We start from the raw sequence: 18,394 nt of genomic DNA, 5'->3' as shown, positions 1-18,394 counted from the left end.
GGCACCTTAAAGACTAACGGATTTACTTGGGCATAAGCTTTCGTGGGTAAAAACCTCACTTGTTCAGATCTGAAGAAGTGAGGTTTTTGCCCACGAAAGCTTATGCCCAAGTAAATCCGTTAGTCTTTAAGGTGCCACCAGACTCCTTGTTGTTTTTGTAGATACAGACTAACACGACTACCCCCTGATACTTCAATATTATGAACTGCTTTATTTTCATAACCACATTAGCACTTTATGAATTATACTTTTGTTGTTAAAGAAAGCTTTTGCAACTTATTATATATTTACATTTTAAGAAACTGGCTGAGATAATTTGCAAGAGCCCCAAACTCACTATTTATGACTACACTTAGGGGATATAGAGTCAAAGCTAAGACAAATCATCTGCTAAAGGCAAAAGTTAGCAGTTTTAACCAGGTATCCATATACCGGACTCTGAAATAGCTTGAGAAAGTCTGTTGATAGCTAGTCAAAAATCACTCCAGTTCTGTGATGCTGGCGGCTATACCAAGGCCTATCAATAAATGAATTAGTAGTGAGAGAAACATATTATCATCTGAAAGCTGTTCAGGGATCTATGACAAATGAGTTCCTCATCTCAGTCAGGTCCCTAGTAGTGTCTTCATCACAAATGGCAACATTGCTCAGTCCCCCTACCAATTCATGCCTTTGCCTTTCGAGAACTTATTACCTTCCTGACTTCAGATGGACTCTCCAGAACATGGCTGAGGCCAATGGATGGCTTAACATGGGGAAGCTTGCACTGCAAATGATAGACTTGCTATTCTTAATTAAAAAGCCTGCAGTGTCAGCTGGGCCCCTTTAAGAAGGGCAGAATTCAACTGAAGCTTCAGCCCTAGGTGAAGGAAGTGAAGCGGAGGCAGACGTGGAAGGTGAGAACAATCAAGTAGAAGTGCTTACCGAGCTGCTTTTATGTGATTAACAATCAGAACAATGTGCCTCGCCTGAATTGCCTCCTGGCTACCTTTTGGGGTTGAAATTTCACAGTCTTGGCCAGAGGGTTATTTTCTTAATTTTATTTTTCTGTTCAGACTTTGGTAATTGATTCAGGTAAGCCTGAGAGACACCTTTCCTCTTCTACATTTAGACAGTCCCTAGTCCTGAAGATCTTACAGTGTGCTAACACAGTGCAGCCATGACCGCGGCTGAGGGCTTTAGCCTTCACCACAATACAAACAGTAATTCTAATAATAAGGAATCATTCAAGCTGACTCTTAATCCTCAGTCTTGGTGTAGGCAATGGAGAGTGGTGCCTCTGTCAAGTTTCTGAGGAAACTTGGTTTAGTTAGAAACACTTGAAAATACCTTACTATGCATGCATGCAAGTCGCTTACTTTCCTAAACTCTTTAAGAGCGCAACGTGGAGAACGTAGCTGAGCACAGGTTATTTGAAACTCCCTGACTCTTGTGCGACGGGATGGGAGGCCACTCTGACACATCAGCAAGGGTGGAGTTATTATGCCTACAGGCTGTCATTGTGGCCTCCTGCTGGTCGTTCTGGGAATTAGCTCAGTCTTATCGCAGGGCGCCCTCCTCCGGTGGTGTCTCGCCTGCCATCACTTCTGCTCCGGACCCACGTCGCCTCAAGGATTGCGATGTCCTCTTCAGGACACAGCCCTCCGGCCGTGCCCCATTCCATTCCCCCGCCCCCGCACTTCCAGGGGAGCAGCAGTCCTCTGTCCAGCCACTTGCCTCATTGGCAAACTGCAGCCCTTCACTGGCCACTCCCCTCAGTGGCAAGTGGGGGGCGGAGGGGGGGAGACCCGGGCCCACCCTCTACTCCAGGTCCCGACCCAGGGACACTCTAGGCGGCAGCCATGCACTGCGTCTCCCTTAACCCCCCACCATCCATTTCCCTGGGCCACTTCCCCATAGCCCTAGCACCTTCTCTGCCCCTATATCCGGGCTTCAGTCTTTAAGCCAGTCAGGCTGGAGCTCCCTCTTGCTCCCCTAACCCAGCCCTGCTCTATTCAGGGTGCTGGCGGTTCCCTCAGCCCTTCAGGGACCCAGTCCTTTCTGCCTGGGCTCCCAAGAGGGAACTGACTCCTCTGCCCTGTAGCTGTCTTTATATATGAACCTTCTCTGCCCTGATTGGCTGCTCCTTGCAGCCCCTCACTGATAGGCTGTCTGCTGCGCAGCCTCCCCAGGGCTGCTTTTAATCCTTTCTCCACCAGTGTGGGGCAGACGCCCCATCACGCAGGCAAAATGTGTAATAAAACACAATCTTCAAGTTACTTTATGTACGGTGTGTGTGTATTCAATAAAACATTTTGGGCCAAATTGCCCTCTGTGCAGGAATAATTGGAAATTCAGAAGTTTCCTTTGAGGCGTTTCCCTGGCATTGTTTCCTTGGCTTAGGGGCAGGACAAGGGGTTCCTTCCTGTGGATCTAGCTGAGGATCCTACTCGCCAAAAGTTATACAGCTGCCAAAATCCTTGGGGAAGTGCAGTCCCTAGCCATCCCCATGGAAACTCTGGCCTCCCTGCACTGGCTCCAGAACTCCTCTAGAGCTCTGTTGTTGTGCACCACATCTTAAACTAAACAGGGCTCTGGATCCACGAATGACTCCAAATTGTGAGTGTATCAAACATCATTTATAATCCACTCCGTCATGTCATCAGTTGTGTGGGCAATTTTAAAGAGACAGTCCTGGGCAAATTGCCAAAACCCAAGATGTTTAGAAACAGTCCCAGGCCCAAGATGTTCCTCTTTCCCCAGTTCTGGTTTACAATTGCAGCAGATACATTGGCATGGCAACGCTCCCAATATTTCCTTATCTATCTCATAATAAAGTTATTTTTCACAAACAACTCTTGACTGCTTAAAACCTCAAATTCTTGCTTCGGTTGTCAACATGCAACTCACATCAAGTACGCTTCATCCACACTAGGCCTATAACATTACATGGATATGTCCATAAAAACAACTCTTTATAATAGTTTGAGTTGAATTTTTGTTACCGTTGTTTTTATAAAAAAATATAAAAGGGAGACAAAAATACTGGGTTAGACTAAGCGAAAAGGTCTAATAATACCACCCAAGGACTGTGTTAATATCACGATTGGTAAACAAGAGGCGAATGGAACCAGAAATGAATTAACTAAAACTGGTATGTTGGAAATTAGGCCTAATTGGTGAACAAAATAATGAGGGGATGGGTTACTCCACCCTTTATTCCCTTTTGGAGTACTTAAAAAGAGACTTTGGGGAGGCTCAAATAGGCTAGAAGATGGGTTGACTGAAAGGAGCGAGCTTTGTTATCATGACTGCCAACCCCACCATCTCCAGGGACCCTGGAATGTGCCATGACTCTGTTAGACCTTCACCATCCTGATTCTGAGAGAGGTCCTGACCAGTCCAGGCCAGAGAGAGGGACCCAGATGACACCACCACCTCTGGCTAAATCCCTAATGCTACCTGGCATATGGAACTTTGGTTTCTGCTGTCACTGCGCTCCATGTGTCCTCCTTCCCCACCTTATTTCTTCTTTTTCCTCTCTCTCTTCCTTTGCCTTCTGTTTACTAAGAGTTTGGCTTAGCCAAACAAGACAGCATCTCTTGCAACAATGCTATGAGCCTGTGCCCAGTAAGGCAACCAAAAGCAATGCCTTAAACAACCCACTGCTGCTACAAGTTTTCCAGGTCTTGGAATGACTGTGTGCTGGGCCTGTGTTTCTCCGGCAGTGGGATTGCAAGTGAAAATCAGCACCAGAGACAGAAGTTGCATTTTCTACCTTTGCTGTTCCTTTCACTCCCATTTTGCATGTGAGCCTTGTTTTCGCTTTACTTAAACAGGGTCGGACTTCAGCAACAGCAGCAATAACAACAGCTCCAGTTCATCTCAACATGCTTCTCTGTTCCTCAAAAAGAATAGTTGATACCATCTAAAAACTGGCAAATGGGTTTTTTCCCCTATAAAAGCTCTCTACAGGGAATAAGGGATATTGTAAAGTATTAAGTAAGGCTTTAATTTGGGCATTTCAAATGCTATTACCTTTTTTCCTTTTCAGTATCTTTAGTAAAAGGTTTAAAGATTTTTTTAATACTGGTGCATTTGCCACAGGACTAAGCAGGCCGAGATCTCTGTACTTAAACATGGTTCGGGGGTTCAACTGTCTAGTGTTGTGCAGTGACAGGATCGTGTTAACTTCTTTGACTCTGTAGGCCCATTTATTCCATCAAAATTAACACATCTCTTCCCATCCCCATGTTAGCAGAGCTACAATAGAGCTTTGTCTGTTGTACTTGGGGCACACTGTTTACGAGTGAGACAGCGCTTAGACTAACGTTGTTTAAGCCAGCATTAACTAAGCCAGGGCATTCTTGTAGAATTGGGAGGTTGATGCTTTGGGATACAACCCCTCTCCAGATAGCTGTGGAGCTCCTGCAAGACAGGCTTCTGGGAGGTGAGAAGAATGATGCTGCCGGTGTGGCATCTTCTCCCCTCATCCCATGCATCTTCTCTGGAGTTTCTGTTGGGCTTTCATTGTCTCTCTGCAAGGAGGAGGCAATCCAGGTCAGGCTTTCATGGTGTCACATTGAGTGGCTTTTCTATTTTCAATATGAAAAGTTGTCTCCCCGTGAAGGGTGCAGGCCTGGTTATCAAATGTCAGCTTTGCTGCTGATCTATTATTTTTATTGCATAGGTTGAAAATGAATATGGAAGCTACTTTGCCTGTGATTACGATTACCTTCGTTACCTTCAGAAGCTCTTCCATCACCATCTTGGAGATGAGGTGGTACTGTTTACAACAGATGGGGCAAGCAAACATTACTTGAGATGTGGAGCTCTGCAGGGTCTTTATGCAACGGTGGACTTTGCACCAGGTTAGTGGCAGCTGTTCGTAGCAAGATAACTAGGCCAATGTTTGTTCGCTTGTAGCTAAGTTGATGGTCTCCCTGACTCCTGGGTTTAAGTGGTGATCTACATATTGCCATTTGATATATTCTTAAACATATAGAGGGAGCCAGCTGGTGCGATTCACGAGGGCTTCTCCTCTGGGACCAGTCTGGTCTCTTTACAATGCAAACCTACTGAAAAAATATAGCAGTGCTCAGCAGTTTTTCCAAGGGCTCTTAGTCCAGCCCAAATTTCAGCTCCATCAGATTATCACCTTGCGTTCCTCTGAAGAAAATCTAGTGCTGCAGAACATAGTTAAAATGGGACACATTGCCCCAATCTGTGGTATTGTAAGCATGCAGAATTAAGTGAGTGTTATGCTTGTGAAAAGTGCCCAGTCCGAACAGGAGACTTTGTCATCCCTAGAAACTGTACAGCCTTGGCAGTGTGGGAGGTTTCCTGGGCCTCAGTCCAATGTGAATGTAGTTCAGTTTCCAAGTGCCTTCAACTTGGGACCTCCCTTGTGAATTGTCCTTTGTGGTAAGGTATGTTTGTAGTCTCAGTCCATTTATTAATTGAAAAAATCCACATCTCTCACACCTCCCATTTCCTGGAGGTCATCCGTCAAATAGTAATGACTTTCAGTCACTCTTGGCTTTCAGACCAGTGACTTAGAGGTGAAACTCCAAATCTGATTTGCCAATTCCCTGACTTTTACACTTCCCACAAATAAATCTACTTTAAACTAAGGCCTACATTTTTAAAAATAACGAGTGATTTTTGGGTGCCTTAGTTCTGGTGTTCAGCTTGAGGCTTCTGAAAGGGGCTTGGTTTTCAGAAAGCACTGAGCACCCACACTCAGATAAGTAGGCCCATTTCTGTTGCCTCAAGTTGGGCACCCAAAATCACTAGCCTCTTCTGAAAATTTAGGCCCAGATTTCCACCTAGGTTGTTGCTGATACAGGGGAGAGAGGTACAGCATCCCAGTTTCTGCTCCTGAAGGCAAAGCACTGAAATAGCATGGATATTGCAGCTCAGTTTTGTTTTTTATTTGCAGGTGGTAATGTCACAGCAGCATTTTTAACTCAAAGAGGCAGTGAACCCAGAGGCCCCTTGGTATGTTTTTTTTTAAATTTCCATATGTTCTTAATTTTATGATAGTAATGAAAACCGAGGGGTTGACAGCAGCAGTGCTTGTTGTTTGTGCTGCTTGGGGTGCCTGGGTTCATGGGACATTGGAACTCTTGTTTCATAGTGAGGCAGAGGTTGGGGACAGTTTCTCTGTACATGTCTGTTCCATGCTGCTGCTCTGTAATCCCTGACTGCTGTTCTGTGGAGTATTTTTTTGGCCTCAGAAGATCCCAATTTGTCTTGATTTTTCCAAGCCTAGGAAAGTATGTACAAAGCAGTAGAGATGTTTAGATGAATGAGTCAAGTGTGTGTGGGAGCGGAAGTTAGAGGCAGAATTAATAGAGCAGGTTAAAAAACTGCATCCTGTTTTTAACTAGCATAGATTTTTACACAAGTTAATGGGATGTGAGCTGATTAGGAGCCATTTTGATGCCTTAGCCACTCTGAGAGAAGGACTTAATCTTAACTAAAGGGCTACCTCATCTCCTGTGGCATTTAACATATTTCACTGTATTTACAGTAATTACTTGAATATGAATCAAATGCACTTAGCTGCTTTTTTTATTATTGCTAGTGACATAAATTGAGCTTAAAATAACTTAACCTCCAATTCTGATATTGCTTCCTTTTTATATTACTCTTTCCCCCCACTCCCGTCCCCTGCTTTTCATGTTCTCTCCCCAACTCTCCACATTTCACCCCGGGCAGGTAAACTCTGAGTTCTACACTGGCTGGCTGGATCACTGGGGTCACCCTCATTCTGTTGTGCCAACAAATACGATAGCTAAAACTCTTGATGAAATCCTGGCACGTGGCGCTAACGTTAACATGTAAGTGCATGTTCAAGAGAGGATTTGTTTTTAATGAAAAATGAGAGTAAGGAGGCAGTCAGCAAAGCCTGGTTTGATTGGCTTTATTTGTTTTTCTTTTTAGGTACATGTTTATAGGTGGAACCAATTTTGCCTATTGGAATGGTAAGGAACAATTTGAAAAAAATGACTTGCTTTCCAATTACAGGTGAGGCCTACACCTGTCATTTACAGTATATTACAAATTACACACAGTCTAAACCTTCAGCCTCTAGGTCCGCCATGTCCTAAATCAATTCTATATTCATTTTCTTAAGACACACAGATAAGTATTTTAAATGCCAGTGGGGAAGGAGGATTGGGTGACAAGGAGTCCTTGAATTAAAAAGTGCCGGAGCATATCACCTCCTATATTTCAGGTGCAGGAGCGATACTTCAGCAGCACTACATCTCTGCTAATCACCACTTCATTATCCAAAGCCCTCATTCAGGAACACACTTAAGCATATGCATAAATCCATTCCAATTCAGGGCGTTCCTTAAGCATGTGCTTAACTCTGACAGACTTCAATGAAATGTAAGCAAGTGCTTAAGTTCTGTCCTGAATAGGGATGGTTTCCTGAAGGGAACCCAAGCTGAACCACTAAGAGATCTTGCTATTAACAAAGAAATTTGTGGGTGGAAAGAAACAAGTCTAAAAAACTATCCCATTGGGGAGGGGACTGGAGAAGCTCCATCAATTGTTTTTAATTGTTTAATTTTTGATTTTCACAGGGGCAAACATGCCATATTCATCACAGCCTACTAGTTATGACTATGACGCTCCACTGAGTGAAGCAGGGGACCTCACTGACAAATATTTTGCTCTGAGAGAAGTCATTGGTAGGGTGAGTGTTTATAAAAGACATGGCTTTTAGAATGTTTCTTTAAAACCTCACTAGCTTATTGTGTGAGCTCTCTTGGTTTTGCATGGGTGTGGGTTGCCTCCTGATTTATTACTAGGTTTGGAAGGTTTAGGTTTTTTATCAGTAAATGTCGATTTCACTGAGCACACACAAACCAATGAAAAAAGATAAGAACAGAAATGTACAGATAGGCAAAGTTAGAAAAGTGCTGCTTGAGGACTTATTTAGACTTTGATTTAAGGATGTTTACTTTGCATATTTTGACAGATGATGTTGACAGTCTGTGATTTAGAGGTTATAAAGCTTTAACTTTTTGAATCTAAATCTCTGCTGTCCTTAGATAGTTATTGTTTGACTCCTCCATAATTCCCCCAACTGTGAAAAATTTAAATAGATAAAAATTGGGGAAAAATGCTTAAAAATAAATGTAGATGTTATCTGTTGACATTATAAAAAAAAATTCTGCCAACTTATTTATTATCCACTTCAGGTGTTGAAATAGGCTGCTGCTTTTTGCTGCTATTGAGTTCTTTGATTATTGTGTAAAAAATCACCCAAAGTCTGCTTCCAAACTGTATGTTGTGCACTCTGGTGTTTGGGGTCTCTAAGAGTGGGAAAGCTTACTCCGATGAACAGATTTTCCCTTCATAACTTTACAAACAAGAGATGAGGCTGAGCTGTGGAATTTGAATCTGGGTTTTGAACGCCCCAGAATTCAAGACTGTTCAATCCAAGTATTTGCTTTGGGCCCCTCTCTGTATTTAAGCACAAGTCAAGTTGGGTTTATTTTTGTCTCCATTGAAAGGCTACTGTAGAACAGTCTCATAACCTTCTGTATTTTTCCCAAGCTTAACTTGCCAAGTCTCATCACATTTTGATAGCTTTCTATTGCCTCCCTTAGAGTATAGTTCACCTCAGTCTCACATCTTTGTGTGGCTTCCCTTGCCAATGAACGTCACAAAAAAAGTACTGCTCTTGAGTTCCTTAATTAAAGTGCGTGCCTATCTGAAATGTGATCTTTAGTGTTTGCATGCATGTGAACTGCGGGAGATACAACTTCATGCAGAGAGCTGGTTTTGATAGGATCTGAAGTGTTGGCATAAGCACTGTCAATTTTGGTAGGCCAGACTGGTGTATGCAACTTTTACACTGTGGTTTGTTTAGCTTTTACCCTGCATATCCATAGTATCTAAACAAAGTCTTCCTGTCTGTGCTGTGGGTTCTCAGCCAATAACAATCTATCTGCTCAATCACATTTTGAGGTAAAGTTATGTTTAAAAAGAGAGTTGTCCTGTTTATCTGCTTTCAAAATGACAGATTTGTTGTAAGCATACATGTAGTGAGCCCCTATAGGCTTTTTGGGGGGGAGGGAGGGCGGAGAGGTGTGTGTGGGGGGTCATTGTCTGTTTTCCTGTCCTAACAGGCCTCTTTCAGTTGCTTATAACTTTCTGCTTTTGGTCTTAAACGATCCATGTTTGGTTTCTTCCCTAGTGTGAAAATTGTTTGGAGTGGATTTTATGAAAGCTTGAGCAGAATTGGTTGAGCCATTTTCAAGTACAGAGAGAGAGGAAGAAGTGGAGTTATGCCATTATCTAGAGATGTAAATTATTCTTTCTTTTAACAGCTCTGCCAATGAAGTGGTTGAAACTTGGCAGGGAGATATGTCAGATGTAGGGATTGCTTTGTCATGGTCCAGTGGACAAGCTGCTTCAGTTTGGCTTTTAAAAATATGCTACTTGTTCTGACTGCCTCCTGGCTTTTCTGCCCCTGATTCCCTTGGTCTGTTCTGGTGCTTCTTTGCTTCCAGAGTCCGGATCAATGTAGTGCCCAGCAAGGTTGATCACACGTAGGGAGGAGCCGGGTTCTGTTGGTCCTGACATGATGCTCTGGGGAAGTCTTGGCAGGATGAACCCAAAGTTTCATGGCAAGGCACCCTGTTTTATATAGTGATTTTTCTTCATTGGGACCAATGAGTTTTGCACCGTCATGCTGTAATCAGTTGTTGTTTGACAAGTGGTTGTTTTCTTAAATTATTGTTTCATCCTTTATCTTGTTCTTTCATCAAGTTTCTTAGGGAGTTACCCCATGCTTGTTTTGATTACAGCTATCTTGTCCCCATTGATAGGTGCCTGTCTCATCTTTAGAGTCGTCAATCTGCCCTCCTCTGACATTTCAACAGGGACGTGTTGCAACCTCCTGGCGCCCTTGTGTCTGTCTTCGGTTCCTCCCTAGAACATTTGGTCTGGTGATGACCTCCACGCTTATCTTTTAACACACACACACAAAACGGAATTGATTTACTCAGAACATTTGAACAGGAACATCAAATTGCAATGCAAGAGTAAAACAACCATTGCATTCTTTTACTTATTTTAAAATGCTAAACCTACAACTAAGGGTATGGCTACACTTGTAGCTGTACAGCGCTGTGAGTTAAACCCACCTTCGTACAGCTGAGTAGGGAAAGCGCTGCAGTCTGTCCACACTGACAGCTGCCAGCGCACTGTCGTGGCCACATTTGCAGCATTTGCAGCTGCATTGGGAGCAGTGCATTATGGGCAGCTATCCCAGCATTCAAGTGGCTGCAACGTACCTTTAAAAAGGCATGGTGGTGGAGTGTGGGGGGAGAGAGAGTGGGTTTTTGGAGTGTGTCAGCACACTATCTTGTAAGTTCACACTCCCCTCTCCCCCTGCTTCTCACTCACTCACTCAAAGTAAACAGAAAAATGTTTGCTTTTTCTCTCTGAAATGGAGCTTTGAAGGCACTTCCGCATTCCTGCAGCCGATCACAACAATGAGAAGAGTGGCCACTTGATAAGGGGATTATCACAGAGCAGTAAATTAACTCCTCGTTCACACTGATACCCAGGAGTTGTAGCTAAGGCGCAGCAAACGTTATTCCTCTCTGGGAGGTGGAGTACCAGCAGCGCTGTAGCCACGGAGATACAGCGCTGTACGTGCCTTGCCAGTGTGGACGGAGAGTGAGGTACAGCGCTCTGGGAGGCTTTATTGTGCTGTAATTCACAAGTGTAGCCAAGGCCCAACTAAGTGGTGACTGTAAAAGGTCTGTCACTGCCTTGAAATCAGCACAGCCACAGATTCTGGCTGATGCATCTCTACCAATGGCCCGTTAGGCCATTCCTTTCTGCTTTCAGAAAGGGTGGCTGGCAGGATATGGTCAAATCATACACCAATACATTTCATACATGCTACATTATTATTCTTTATCCTTCATTCTAAATTATACAAAATACAAACATAAAATCTTACTACTACATAACCACATGGCATAGCTGCAGACTGCGTGGACGGAAAGAGTTTTTCCATCGCTGTAGGAGTTCTGTCTCCTCAAGTACCAGTAGCATTCTTTTGTCAATCTAGGTGTGTCAGGGTTCCCTCCCGACTCTGAACTCTAGGGTACAGATGTGGGGACCCGCATGAAAGACTCCCTCAGCTTATATTTCATCATCTTAGGTTAAAACTTCCCCAAGGCACAAATTCCTTTCCTTGTCCTTGGACGGTATTGCTGCTATCATCAAGTGATTTAAAGAGACATTCAGGGAGGGGACACTTGGAGCCCTATCTTCCCCCAAAATATCCCCCCATGCCCTTTCACCCCCTTTCCTGGCGGGGCTTGAGAATAATATACCAACCGATAGGTTAACAAAGTGAGCACAGACCAAATCTCTGGTTTTTAGGACACTGAAAATCAATCAGGTTCTTAGAAGAAGAATTTTATTAAAAAAAAAAAAAGTAAAAGAATCACACCTGCAAAATCAGGATGGAAGATAACTCTACAGGGTAAATGAAAAGATTTAAAACACAGAGGATTCCCCTCTAGGCTCAACTTCAGAGTTACAAAACCAGGAATAAACCTCCCTCTTAGCATAGGGAAAATTCACAAGCTAAAACAAAAGATAATCTAATGCATTTCCTCGCTATTACTTACAATTTCTGTAATTTTTAGATGTATCAGTTCAGAATCTTTTTAGGAGCTGGGTTACCTGCTTGGTCTCTTTCTTTGTCCCAAGAGGGAACCAACAAAGAGAGCACAAACAAAACCTCCCGCCCCATCCCCCCTCAGATTTGAACGTATCTTCTTTCCCCTTTGGTCCTTCTAGTCAGGTGCCAACTAGGTTAATTGAACTGATTAACCCCTTACAGGTAAGTGATTCTATATGTCTGGTCAGGAAGGATTTATGTTACTGCATACATAAAGGTTGTTACCCTTCCCTTTATATTTATGACAAGGTGTATCTATATTGGGAGTTAGGACGGTTTCACACGCCTGAGTGCTGTAGTTATGTCAACCTAACTTTTCAGAGGAGACCAGACTTTGGTCTCCTTCTGTGGCGTTACTCCCACTCTTTCAGAGACACGCAGACCTTCACAGAACCACAGCCAGCGCAACCTCTTTGCTTACATGTGCCTTTGTTTTGGATGGTGAGGTGTGCCCTTGTGGTGGAGGCCGCTGTTGTTTCATTCATCTGGTTCCATAAAGGAATTTAACTGTTTACTACAACTATCTTAAATGGAAGGCAGCAATTCTTCAAGTAATGTCCCTCCACGGTAAGTGTATGTGCAGGTGCATCCCCGCGGTTCTGATCAGAGATCTTTGGTAGCAGTGTCTTTTTGGCCTGCACAGGTGCTCCAACCCCCCCCCCCCCCATGCTCCCCCTCGGCGCTTTTCATTTTTCCGCCGGCCCCCCCCCCCCCCCAGTTCCTTCTCAACTTCCCCTGGCTAGAGACAGAGCAATTAGCAGTCTATTCAAGGATACTTTACTTCTTTAGAAATGCGTTCTTAGCTGGTTTTTAGTGCTTTTGTTCTTTTCTTAGTCTCCTAGTTTTTTTTTTTTTTTTTTCCCCCATTTAAAAAAAAAACCAATTTTAAAATAAGTTCTTTACTTTAACCCTTTCCCCCCGCTATACTGGTGATTGCCCCCAGTAAGAGGCCTGCCCGGTTTAAGAATTCTCTCTCCTGCAGGGAGGCCATTCCAGTATGGGATGGCCATTCTCCCTGTGTCTTTTGCCTTGTCGAGGGCCATGTTCCACAGACATGTCAGCAGCTGAAGGCCAAATTCTGAAAAAAAACGGAAACTGAAACTGCTCCTTATGGAGGGAGCTCTTTAGCTTGCGACTGACCCGCGGCCTGTCTCTCCCAGGTGATGTGAGCCATCTCCGCAACCTTCCACTTCCAAGGACGGTGAACCAAGGAAGAAATCCTCAGATTCCCTATGAAAGATCTCTTAAAAAGAGCGCTTTGAGCCCTCAGAGTGAGCCCTGAACCAGCCAGAGGAGATCCCTGGCATGTTCAGTCTCCTTGGTACTGAAGGTGTCTAAGCACAGTACCTACAGATTGTGTGGGCCCTCTGCTACAGATGCCGCTGGTAAGCCTAAAGAACCTATGGGCACAGGCACTGAAGCAGTGGTACTGCTGGTCAGGGACAGGAGCCTAGATCATACCACCTCCAGGCAGACGGCACCAGGACCAATGACTGCAAGACAACCATCATCAGACTGTTTCATGTGGCCAAGGATTCTGGTCCCTTTGGTACCATCGACTCAACACTGGCAACCACTGTTGGTACCAGTTTCTGCTGCACTGCAGGAGTTTAGATTCGCTAAGAACCTCACGGTATCTGAGGCACCAGAGTCTCCTCTGCTTAGTACCAGGTCCCCAGCATCGGCTCCACCACTTTCCAGTGGAGATTCAGACAGTGTTCAGGAGGAGATTCTTTCTCCAGGGGGGGTTCTTTGTCACTCCCACTATGCTCCCTCACCCTACCAGCTGGCCCTTCCCCATCAGACCCTCGCTCTGGACAACCCCCATGGTATGACCAATCATGGGGCTCAGCCACCCATGCCTTTCCCACCACCCCAAAGGCCCTACTGGGATCTGTGGGTGACCTATAGGCATCATCTCTCCTGGGCGTCTAGTGTCACACACCAAGAGACAGTGAGGCGTTCTCCCACAGCCACCGCATCTACGGCTTCAGACCCTCCTGAAGAGATCCTGGAGGAGCAGGAGGTTGGACTAGAGGGGGTTGTTAACACATACTAACATCTCTTCCTCCCCTTCAGAAGAGACAGTTATGCTCCCTCCACTATCTATGACAGATGATTTTAAGCTCTTCCAAGACCTTACGAAGAGGGTGGCAGATACCTTACTAATACTTCTAGAGGAGATAATAGAGACTCACCATAAGCTGCTGGATATTTTACGTACATCCTCCTCCTTGAGGATAGCTTTTGGACCCAGCTAAGCTCATATGGCAACCACCAGCATTGGCCACACCAATAGGCAAAAGGGCCAATTTAAAAAGTACTATGTACACCTCCCTCCCCACAGATACGGAATTTTTTCCCCCCACCCTCCCTCTAATTCCATTGTGATATAAGCAGTTAACTCCTGTGGCCACCAACATCGTTCCAGATCCACCCCTTATGATAGGGATTGGAAGTGCCTTGACTTATTTGGAAGGAAGGCCTACTCTTCTGCTACTTTGCAATTCAGAATTGCAAACTACTAGGCCTTAAGGGCAAAGCACGACTATAGGAACTATGCCAAATTCAGCATCTTTACTGATCATCTACCGGAGTCACAACGGAAACAATTCTGAGCCATTATCGATGAGGGGCAGTTGGTGGCCAAAACACCACTGCAGACAGCACTTGATGCGGCTGATACAGTGGCCGGTTCCATCTCAACGGCAGTTGTGTTGCGGTGAGCTTCGTGGTTGCATCTTTTGGGTTTCCCAAAGGAGATTCAGACATCTGTCGAAGACCTCCCCATTGAAGGCTCTAAGTTGTTTCCTGAGAAGACCAATGCATCGCTCCACACGCTTAAGGACTCCAGAGCCACACTTTGGTCAGTGGGGATCAAGACGCCCGGACAAAAAAAAAGAATGTAGCCCTCAGTCTTCTCACAAACTGCATACTCTGCAATTCCCCCCACAACTCTATTATGAGCCACAGAGGGAAAAGGTCCACGTTTCTGAGGTGCAAACCATCAGGACCTCAATTCTCAACATTGCAATCTTCCACCTCAAAACATCAGTTTTGACACCTTGGTCGAGGCCCTGAGAGACCACTGCCTTTGACAACAGCTGCCACTTTCCAACCTCTCTCATCCTTTTGGTTATGGCCTTGCTCTGTTCAGTCCCAACTGGGAATCCATCCAACAGTTGGGTTTTGGAAATTATCTCCCATGTGTATTCAATCCTCTTCAGGGACCCTTCTCACGAGAGACTGTTACGACTGGATTAACTCCTCTGCCTAGAAGCCATAGAACCTGTCCCACTGCATCTCTGAGGCAAAAGTTTTTACTCTTGATATTTCCTGATCCCCAAGAAAACTGGAGCTTGGAGACCTTTACTGGATCTCAGAGCACGGAACAAATATATCAAGGCTCAAAAAGTCAAGATGTGTCACACTAGTGGCGATTATTCCATCTTTGGAACAGGGAGATTTGTTCTCGGCCCTCAAGTACATATTTCCCCATATTGATCCTGCCATCCCACAGACAATTCCTCCGATTTACTCTGGGTCAGGATCAGTATCAGCATGGAGTACTCCCTTTTGGCCTCTTGTTGGCTCCCAGAGTATTCTCCAAGGTCCTCTCCATCGTGGCGGCCCACCTGCATACCCAGGGGATCATGATCTACCCATGCTTAGACAACTGTCTCCTCAGGCCTGCTCCTTTGAAGAAGCCCTACGGGCCACCCACAGAACTATGGACATATTCACAAAACCGGGCGTACAAGTCAACATCCAAAAATTGACCCTAATTCCAGTACAATGCTTGGAATTTATAGGGGGCGATCTCGACTCACTGGAAACGAGAGCGCTCCTTCCACAGCACAGATTTCCCAGCCTGTCCGCACTTATAGAGACAGTGCAAACTAGCCCTCAGACATCGGCCAAACATTGCCTCCAGCTTCTGGGGCACGTGGTGGCGGGCATGTTTGTAATATCTCCTGCCAGACTTCACATGAGGTGCCTGCAGATGTGGTTCAGCTCAGTTTACAGGCCAAAAAAAGGCAGGTTAGACAAACCTCTCTCAATGCCTTTCTGGGTCAAACGCTCCCTGGATTGGTGGAAAGACTCAACAACTGTTTGCACAGGGGCCCACTCACACAGTCCCCGCCCCAACACTACTACTCATTACGTAAGCATCCCTGATAGAGTGGGTTGCACATTTCAACAACCTCATGACTTGGGGAAAATGGTCGCCCATGGAGGCAACTCTCCCATCAACCTCCTCGAACTCAGAGCAGTCAGGAACACTTATGTTCACTTTTTCTTCCACTGATCAGAGGTACACACAGGAAAGTCATGATGGACAACATCGTGTGCATGTACTATATAAATTGCCAGGGAGGCACCAGATTGTCCTCCTCTGCGCAGAAGTGCTAAAGCTCTGGAACTGGTGCATTTCCCATAATGTTCTTTTGTCAGTGGCCTGTCTATCGGGAGTGCAGAATACAACAGCAGAAAGTCTTAGTCGCAAGTTCTCATGTAACCACGAGTGGGAAATGAACCCAGTAGTACTTCACAGCATATTCAGTCAATAGGGGACACTGACAATATACTTGTTCGTCACTTACCGGAACAAGAAATGCCCATGCCGCTGCTCCAGGGCTGGCCTTGGACACTCTCTTCTTCTTCCAAGGGACGAGGGCCTTCTATACGCCTTCCTCTCATTCCTTCTGCTGCTGAAGATCCTGTCACAAATAAAAAGAGAAGAAGCAAACGTCATACTGATTGCTTCCAACTGGCCAAGACTGATGTGATACCCATCGCTGTCACAGCTGCCGGCGTGTCCACCAATCCCTCTTCAACCCACTCCTTACCGCCTCTTGCAGAATGAAGGATGCGCTCTCCATACCAACCTGCGGATACTCCAGCTAAAGGCCTGGCTCCTTCATGGATCCAATACATAGAGAGCTTCTGCTCTGAGGTGCAGAAAGTGTTACTATACAGTAAGAAATTGACTGCCAGTCGTACTTACCTGAAAAAGTGGACCAGTCTCAAGTTTGGTGCAATTCCAGGCAGATTATCCTGGCATCTGTTACTCTCCCTGTGGTTTTAACCCTGACATCTTGAGTATGTAGTCTATCTCTCAGTTCGCTCGAAGTGTGCCTGGCAGCCACAGTGGTTTTCCATCAACCAATAGAGGGATACTCAGTTTTCTCACACCCAGCTACAAAGAGATACCTCCAGGGCATAGCAAACCTCTTTTCCCCAACCCAGACATCCCATCTCAACATGGGACCTGAACTTAGTTTTAAAGAGCCTAACTAGACCACCCGTTGAACCTGTGTCCACTTGTTCGCTTACACACTTGTCAATGAAGACAGCATTTCTGATCACAATCACCTCGGTGAGGAGAAATGGGGAGATAGCAGCACTGATGGCGCGCCCCCCTTTTACAGTCTTTTTTCACAACAGGGCTACTCTCAGGCTGCACCCAAAGTTCATACCCAAGGCGACCTCATCTTTTCATATGAACCAACCGATTCACCTCCCAACCTTTTATCCTAAGCCTCGCTGCAATAACGGAGAGGCCATACTTCACACTCTAGATGTTAGGAGAGCCCTGGCCTTCTACCTGTACAGGATGAATGCTTTTAGGAAATCTCCTAAGCTCTTCCTTTCCATTCCAAATAGGTCTAAAGGCGCAGCATTATCGTCCCAAAGACTCTCCAAATGGGTCTCGAACTGTATCAAACACTACTATGAGGTTTGCAGTGTAGTACCTCCATCTTTAATCCGCACACACTTCACGAGGTCGGTTTCCTCCTCGGTCGCCTTCGTCAAAAATGTCCCTATCTCGGAAATCTGCAGAGCAGCCACCTGGGCATCCGTGCATACCACTGCAGAACACTACATGGTTACTGGGAACTCTGCTTCCAATGCTAACTTCAGCTACGCAGTGTTATCATCCATAACAGACTTGATTCCAAAGCCCCAACCTCCCATCTGGGATACTGCTTGGGAGTCACCTACAGTGGAGCACTTCTTGGGACACTACTTGAAGAAGAAAAGGAAGTTATTCACACTGTGCAGTAATGATGGTTCTTCAAGATGTGTGTCCCTATAGGTGCTCCACAACCCACCCTCCTCCCCTCTACTTTTGGAGTTCTCAACAGAGGCTTTGTGATAGAGAAGGAACTGAGGGTGGTTCACCCGTTCAACGCTAATTAGCCTCGAGGCTAATTTTTCACTAGGAGGGTGGTGAAGCACTGGAATGGGTTACCTAGGGAGGTGGTGGAATCTCCTTCCTTAGAGGTTTTTAAGGTCAGGCTTGACAAAGCCCTGGCTGGGATGATTTAGTTAGGAATTGGTCCTGCTTTGAGCAGGGGGTTGGACTAGATGACCTCCTGAGATCCCTTCCAACCCTGATATTCTATGATTCTATAAGGCAGAGCACGGGGTAGGGGAGTGTATGTGTGGGCCGAACGGACATTGCTACACAAATCTCTGATCAGAAGCGCAGGGACACACACCTATAGTGGAGCACCCATAGGGGGACACATCTCGAAGAACCATCGTTACTGCACAAGATGAGTAACTTCCTCTTATGCCCACCCTATACCAACTAGGGTTGCCTGGTGTCTGGCTTTCACCTGGAACACCCGTTTGAAAAGGGACCCTGGCGGCTCCGGTCAGCACTGCTGACCGGGT

The 18,394-nt window shown here is 45.4% G+C and overlaps 1 protein-coding gene across 1 annotated transcript in view; it reads left to right on the top strand.

The window, feature by feature from the left end:
- LOC112118703 (beta-galactosidase) overlaps positions 1–18,394 on the top strand; it is a 59,103-nt gene that overhangs the window by 15,303 nt on the left and 25,406 nt on the right. Inside the window, exons 8-12 of the mRNA XM_029914271.1 lie at positions 4,670–4,850; positions 5,921–5,979; positions 6,703–6,824; positions 6,928–6,968; positions 7,578–7,690. Of these exons, the coding sequence (XP_029770131.1) occupies positions 4,670–4,850; positions 5,921–5,979; positions 6,703–6,824; positions 6,928–6,968; positions 7,578–7,690 (516 nt within the window). The remainder of the gene's footprint in view (positions 1–4,669; positions 4,851–5,920; positions 5,980–6,702; positions 6,825–6,927; positions 6,969–7,577; positions 7,691–18,394) is intronic.

The sequence above is a fragment of the Terrapene carolina genome, unplaced genomic scaffold (genome assembly GCF_002925995.2).
Source record: "Terrapene carolina triunguis isolate 2854851 unplaced genomic scaffold, T_m_triunguis-2.0 Scaffold34021, whole genome shotgun sequence".
Taxonomy (NCBI): Eukaryota; Metazoa; Chordata; order Testudines; family Emydidae; genus Terrapene; species Terrapene triunguis.
The sequence above is the reverse complement of the archived record's forward strand: the minus strand, read 5'-3'. Positions and strand labels throughout refer to the sequence as shown.